Genomic DNA, 7,590 nt, shown 5'->3' with positions numbered 1-7,590 from the left:
ACATGTTTCATTACGTACACATCAGTGAAGTAGTTGGGTTTTGATGGGAGTTCACTTAACTCTAAAAGCAACTTCCTGTTTTTGGGAAAATAAAGGGATGGTTATAGAAGCAAAATTTAAGGTCACAGAAGTGAGATTTATATAATGAAAATCAATTTCTTTCTATCATTTGACCTAACTGCATCACAAGAAATTAGTTTTTGGTGGCATATTTTTGTTTCTTTAAAGGATTATGACAGATGGTTAAGCTTTCTGGAGGACAAATATATCTACTTCACACAGACTGACATTTTCTCCAAATTGTAGTTTGTTGGCAAAAAGGTTAATAATCATATTACACTGTTTTCCTTTTTATTGCCATGAAATCTTGTTTTGCATGGTTATTTACAATTGGTCGATAAATGTACAAATTTCACAAGACCTGCATGACAGATTATGATCAATTTTCACCAAGCCTTAGAAAGGTCAGCTGGCATTTCAAAATTCATTCAAACATGCACAGAACACACACAGTCACACAGTATGGGATAATGGTATACTTTCTTCTCAGGTCATGTAAACATTTTGAAAATTTAATCATGTATCAACTAAAGATCATTGCTCACTAGTAGAGAAGGGCAGATGACCTCCCTTATTCCCTGTATAACAACAAATGATGCAGATTGTTTGTGTTCAGCTTACATGTTTGCAACAAAGTTCTCTCCCTTCTTGATACTGCCCTTGAGCTCAGCAATGGCATTCTCAACCAACGTGGCCTCAAAAGCAGAGAGTTTACCCAGGCCAAGATTCTTCTCAATGCCATTGGGACCCAGGACAAGGGGAGTGGAGAAGTATGTGGCTTCAGTGAGGTCGGACCTGGAGTGGAAGAACCAATTAGTCAAGCTTCCCAAGGCATCCTGGTATTACTTTCTTGTCATATCTTTGCAAATTGGGAAGAAATTGATGGTGATCAGAGACAAGAAAAGTGCTAATAAAAAAGTAAGAGGGGACAAGATCAAAGTTGAAAAAGATATAAATTAACCCGCTAAGTGTTACATTAGTTTACATGTTGGGTACCACCAGAGGTTACAAAAAATTTAATTTTTTTTCTTAGCCCAAACAACCCCAAATCAACCAAGAAACACAAATTAAAACCTTGAAGGGGTCAGCACAACATATTTTACATGCAACCATTAGTTTATTCAGCAAAACTATATACATAAATTGAATAATCTCCTCTTAAAAACAAAATCATACACAACATAAATACAAGGTGGTAGCAGAGGGCCATACTCATTGTCATTGCTTTCCTTGATAATCCTTATCTTTATCCATATCTGATAGTGACAACCCCCTAGATGAGTCCCCCTCATCAATAAATTCATCATCTTAGCAAGAGAGCAATAAATGAATGCTGGGTACATCTAGGGATCAGCAGCGTCTCCCCGCCAAGACAATAAGGACAGCTCTGACGGCAGGAGAGTACCCAGAATTCCCGTTCCTTCAAGGGAAACATGCCAGACACTACCAGGAAACTAATTACTGCCCATACAAGGGAAATAAATAGCACAATAATCATATATTTGTAAAACATTATGTGATGTGAGAAACCTCTGGATGTATCTAACGCAAGTACATCATGTGACCTGAGAAACACTTTGCGGGTTAAGGAAAAATGTGAGAAGACAAATACAAGAAACGGTGAAGTGGGAAGACATGGAAAAATCCTAGAAACTGAACAAATCATTTGGGAAAAAATTACAACCAGACTTACAGAAGCCATGACTTGCCTACCTTAAGGTTAAAAATGAATAATAATGACTTACTTGACATAGGCACATTCCACCACACCCTGCTCTCCGTTCATGGCCTTAATCATGGAGAAGGCAAAGCGAGCCCCAGCAAAGGCCATGGAGAGCGTTGCTGATCCTGCTCCAGCCTTGGCCTTCACCACCTCAGTGCCAGCATCCTGGAATTTATGTGAATTATGATTATTAGATACTTGGGGGGAATGTTTTCATAATAATGAAGAAAAAGAAATATTTGAAGTTATTTCCAAGATGATCTTTAGCTGCATACCTGAATCCTCTCGGTCAGTGCCTTCAGCTGATCTGCTGGGAATTCTACAGAGGGTGATGCCTGTGAAATCAGTGGGATGATGGTGATGCCTGCATGACCTCCAATGACAGGTACATTCACAGACATGGGATCCAGACCCTGAAAAATAATGGCATTTTAACTTGAATAGTTCCTTAGAATACAATTTTCATTTCAAAATATCACTGTTAATAGTAGTGAAAACAAAATATTTTTACAATTAGAATATCCTCAAACTATACCTTCAACTCAGCAACAAAAGCATTGGCTCGGACAATATCAAGAGTGGTTACACCGAAGATGCGGCTTGCATCAACACCAGCCTTCTTGTACACTTCAGATGCAATGGGGACTGTGCTGTTAACCTAGAATAAAGAATAAAATACACTTACATACTGTTCATACTATTTGCACCATGTTCATACACTGTCAGACAAACTGAAAAGTATTGATCTACAACTATGTATCGAGTTCTTACTGGGTTTGAGATGATGCAGATCATAGCATTGGGGCAATTTTCAGCACAAGCCTTGGCCAAGTTTGCAACAATAGAGGCATTAGTGTTGAAAAGATCATCTCTGGTCATGCCAGGTTTGCGGGGAACTCCAGCAGGGATGACGACAACTTCACATCCCTTCAGAGAATCCTGAAATGCAAAATTTTAGGTAAATGTTTGTTTCCTTCTTAGGGACATTTTTTTCAAGTAATGGTTATCCCTTTATCGGGCAAGTGACCATATATGATCACTTAGATACATGTATGTATAGGAGGTATTTAAAATGTGTGCCAAGTAAATGACTTTTCATCTGTTACAATAAATTGCACTTGTCCTGTATTTGATATTGAAAAAGCAATCTATTGCTATTAACAAAAAATAGTTCACAGTATATTCCTCGGTTAATCTTTACGGTATGGATGCACTGAGTTGAGACAAATTAAAGATGATATTCTTGTAGAGGACAAAAAGTAATAGTGGTTGGTACAAGAAATAATCTGCAGACATGAATGGTAACGCCACAAATAATAGAAAAAGGTCGTTGAAAGCGTCGCTCACAGCCTAAGCCCACTCGGTGCTCAAGTGGCTAAGTCCACTCAATTAAGTTGCCATGCAGCTTGCACACCGTCTTCTGCCCTACTGTGCACCTATGCCACTACTACCTCACGACCAATCAGGAGGTGGCAGTTTAGTAGAGATTTTTAATTGCTCATTCAACTTCAAGTATAATATTCCATATACTATAAAAATGCACATGACTATTGACTAACCTTTCATAAATATTCTCATCTCAACTGTTTTTACATTAACCCAGTAACGACGGGTGTACCACATATGAGACACCCGAAAAAGTAAACATTGCCGGGCGTCTCACCAGTGTGACTCCTGTGTCGGGGCTTGCGCTCCAATGCAGTAGCGGGCTGCAGCCATTGCACGGGCAGATTTTGTAGCCATCCAGAAACGTTTATTTTTGTCTTGAAAATATACTGGCGGTAATGAGTTAAAATGGGGATTTTGATCCTCAATTTTGGCTAACTCATTAATATTCTTAATAGCCAAACTACTCAAACAATCAGTCACTATTTAACACATTTAGAGTCTGCAAATAACACGCACATTTCTGGACTACACCGGTGGCCTGTCTAATTCTTCTCCGTGACAATGACCAATGTGTCATTTGTTATGGCGGTGTGCTAGACTTTTTTTTTTTCAAAATTTAAAAGAAAAACTGTTGTTGAGTATCTGGCAGGGACAATGTTCTTAATGAACATCCCTGACTCTAATCGACGGCTACATTGCTTCCTCCTTGCCGCTGCTAATTTATACCCACCACAGTAAGGAATGTTGTCATAATTTACTCCTTACATTTCATATCCTTTTGGGTAAAAGGTGAATTGTCCTACCATTTAATTTTATCAAAAATTAGAATATGTTGCTAAATGTGGGCAGAGGAGTTTCAGGCGGGGCCTTACCCCAATGGTTAAGTAAATAAATAATGTAATGTGCATACTGAGGTGAAAAGAATGTTTTCTGGGGGGGTGTTGTGGGGCAGAGCCCCCCATTAACCCTCCCCTTGGGCAGTGCCCAAAGGGCACGCCCAGTCACGGCAACTAGGACTGTTGAGTAAATTTTATGTTGGTTACTGTGTACACTTACGCTTTCTTATATTCAAATATAGCGGCATAATCGGATACTCACATTTCTGAAAAGTCATATTTCTTCAATTTTACTAAACAAATTTTGGCTTGCATTTCTGAAAAATTGCATTGCTTTGATTTTAGAAAATGTAAATTTTGGCTTATATTTCTGATGTTGCATTTTTTTTTTTACCTTCATAAATAGGAAATTTGGCTCACATTTCCAAAAAGTCACAATTCATTGTATTCATAATTAACTTTGGTCATTTACCAACACTGAAATCAAGCTGAACCCAATATTCCCTGCCCCCTCCCCCCTAAAAAATGGTTCCCCCTATGTCCCCCCCCAAGATTGCTGGGTAGAGTTGCGGAATTAGTCTCTGGCGAGTGCGTCTATACCGTAAAGAATTACCTTTTCCTCTAACCAAAGTGATGTAGTTTACGTAAATATACTCAAGATAGTTTGATAAATCTTGACATAAGCAGTGTTCAGTGTGCCATAAAGAGCACAATGAACACCACTGGGTATCCAAAATTTGCAGAATGTCAATATATACCCACAATTGCTTATCAAAAGAACATCTGCAAGGACTCCTCAAACAATCATGGCTTCTATGCTTCTATCCCAACATATGGAACGCACTTCTAACACATCCTGATAACTTTAGAATATGTAGACCTTCTTGTGGATCAACTGGCAAATCAGAAACCACACCAAGGTCCTTCTTACTACAAATGATGACAGTCTGTTCACTTTTGCTAGAACACCAAATAAAAGGGTGCCATGCCCATGAACCCAAGTCTCAGGTCAATGTGGTCCTAAATTCACAGATTACTGACATTTCAAGCTAAAACAATGACAGAACATTACACACACAATATGAAAAGGAACAAATGAATAAAGGATAATATGCTGATATTCCTACTAAGGTTAATGATTCAAGATGACCATACCTTCATTTAATCACACTTACTGCAAGTTGGTCGGGTCCAACGAAGCCGGTGACCTTGGCTGGGGAGTTGATGTGGGAGAGGTCAGCAGCTACTCCTGGCGTGTGCACAATATCGTAAAGGGAGAGTTCGGTGACCAAGGGAGAGTTCTTCAGGAGTAGGGAGAGTGGCTGACCAATGCCTCCACTGGCACCCATGACTGCAACCTTCCTGTTGGCCTGTGAATACCATCACCATTATTTTGGTTCAATTTCATGAGACAAATTAGGCTATTTGGACTTAGTTTCCCAAATCTGAGTATGTTTTGTGCATTCTCAATTCTGAGAAGGGAAGCACGAATATGCTAATTGATGTTAAAACAGTATCTTAGTCCTTAAAAAAAAAAGCTTCAGAAATATACAAACTTACTGAATTGATATGGACTGATCATGGCTGAAGGATACATCTTAAAATACAGCCGTGAGAGAAATGCAAAAGGTAATGTTACTGAGGAATTGTGCTATGATAAAGAAATAACCTTTTAGATCCAGGCTCTAGAAATGCTGGATTTTTACTTTTCATTCTACGTTTATATACTTCACTGAAAAACCTAACTGACAACTAAATATATTAATTCATGGACAAATATATTAATTACAAGCAAGTGTAGAAAAAGAAAATATTTTAACTTCTGAAAAAAAAAATGGAATGAGAGGTGAAAACTTGCCACTGCTGTTCCTATCTCGGACAATGTATAGTTTCTTGTCCAACAATCTTCAGGAAGGTAATCACTTTGATCCATGAAAATATTTAGAAATAATTGATCTACATTCCACAGTAGAATAAGAAACAGGTATTTGATAACGAGAGTGACATCCTCTAGAGACGAGGTCCCAAAACCAGAGTATGGTAGATGAAGAAACTGACGTGCGTCGATAGAGGGAACTGGACACCACCATCTTATAGAGCGGAAGAAATAGTGCGATAGAAAATAGTTTAAGCTGCCGGTTACATACACAGAGTTAAATCGACCAATTTTAAACAGTTTTTGTACTAGTTTTACACATTTTTTCTATTGTTATTATTCTTATTTAAGCCTGTTTTACCCCATAATTTCCCTGATATACTTCAAGCCCTCCTCTGTTAATGGGACTAACAAATCAAGATCGTTAATGGAGAAATGGTACTTTATCTCCTGAAAGATTAATTCGCACAACAAAACGCTGAAAATCGATGAAATCATTGGAATTCCTGCAGAAAAGCATAACTTTTTTTTTGCGTTACTCTCTGTAATAAATAACCAGAGTAACATGCGAACCCAAAAACCCAAACCTAACCTCCCCTAACTTCTATTTCCTATACAGATGGGACAAGCCCTCTCTGTACCCCCATTTATTAACCCTTCATGCCAACTTATAGAAAACGAACAGGGTATTGCGGACAATCTCTAAGTGGTGATATGCAGCAGATATTTTCATCATTCACCAGGCAAAAGTAGCTGTACCTGTGTTTATGACTATGGTAGAGGTTGAAGACCGCGACGCCACCATCTTATAGAGCGGAAGAAATAGAGTAGGATAGAAGTAACCTTAAGATGCACAGGCATTATATTTACCGCTAAATGACGAAAATATAACGCGCAGCCGCCTTTCAAATTCAATTTCGATGAGCTTGTTTACCTTGCTAGGAAAAACACGACAATGACCCACGAATGCATTTTCGCGTTCGGGAACTAGTCCGTGTATCATTACGCACTTGTCAAAACGATATTTGGCTAATTATCTGTGTCTGCTGGTACGCATTAATACCTTTAAAGTCTTTTAGTAATGTTATTATACTTCATTTGCATATTTATATTCATCTATACCCTCATATCAAATCCTGCGCATCGAGTGTTTCACACTTTCTTGCGCCAGCCACAGGTTGACAGCTCACCAACCCGCTCATTTCGAGATTGAAAGCCAGTGAGAAATGTTGCGTTTCCAGTGTTGTGTTGATTCTGGGTTCTTTTTTAAGACCTTTACATTGGCATCGAAGAATAATTCGACTTCAGTAACCATCCCAGTTTTATATCTGAGCCCATCAAGAGCTCCAAAGGATGAAAAAGGTGATTAAAATAGAAGCAATACCAACAGTACAAAGAAACGAAAGTTTCACGTTTCCGGATATAAAGGTATTTGTTTTATTATTTTATGGTGTGAATGCAGCTCTGTCTTGCCGTACATACCATGGTGGAGAGAATGTGTCCTGGGGGGTGTTGGGGGGCTTGCACCCCATCAACCCTCCCCTCGGGTAGTGCCCGAAGGGCACGTCTAGTCATGGCAATTTATTAGGTTGGTTTATTGGTCAATATGTTTTTGGGGGTTGGAATGTGTGAATTCCTGTAGTTTTACCGAAATGTGGGATGGGTTTCCGTAGAGTTTTTGATTTATTTCGTGTCAGTCCGTAAAC

At 38.7% G+C, this 7,590-nt stretch overlaps 1 protein-coding gene across 1 annotated transcript in view; it reads right to left on the bottom strand.

Annotated features, from left to right (window-relative positions):
• Positions 1 to 339: 339 nt before the first annotated feature.
• Positions 340 to 7,590, bottom strand: part of Mdh2 (malate dehydrogenase 2) — an 8,689-nt gene continuing 1,438 nt past the window's right edge. The window contains exons 2-7 of the mRNA XM_027363304.2: positions 5,184 to 5,378; positions 2,555 to 2,722; positions 2,319 to 2,441; positions 2,059 to 2,196; positions 1,806 to 1,948; positions 340 to 855 (exon numbers count right to left, since the gene is read on the bottom strand). Coding sequence (XP_027219105.2) covers positions 678 to 855; positions 1,806 to 1,948; positions 2,059 to 2,196; positions 2,319 to 2,441; positions 2,555 to 2,722; positions 5,184 to 5,378 — 945 coding nt within the window. The 3' untranslated portion in view covers positions 340 to 677. The remainder of the gene's footprint in view (positions 856 to 1,805; positions 1,949 to 2,058; positions 2,197 to 2,318; positions 2,442 to 2,554; positions 2,723 to 5,183; positions 5,379 to 7,590) is intronic.

This window comes from Penaeus vannamei, chromosome 28 (assembly GCF_042767895.1).
Source record: "Penaeus vannamei isolate JL-2024 chromosome 28, ASM4276789v1, whole genome shotgun sequence".
Taxonomy (NCBI): domain Eukaryota; kingdom Metazoa; phylum Arthropoda; class Malacostraca; order Decapoda; family Penaeidae; genus Penaeus; species Penaeus vannamei.
This window is presented reverse-complemented; position numbering and strand designations above follow the sequence as displayed.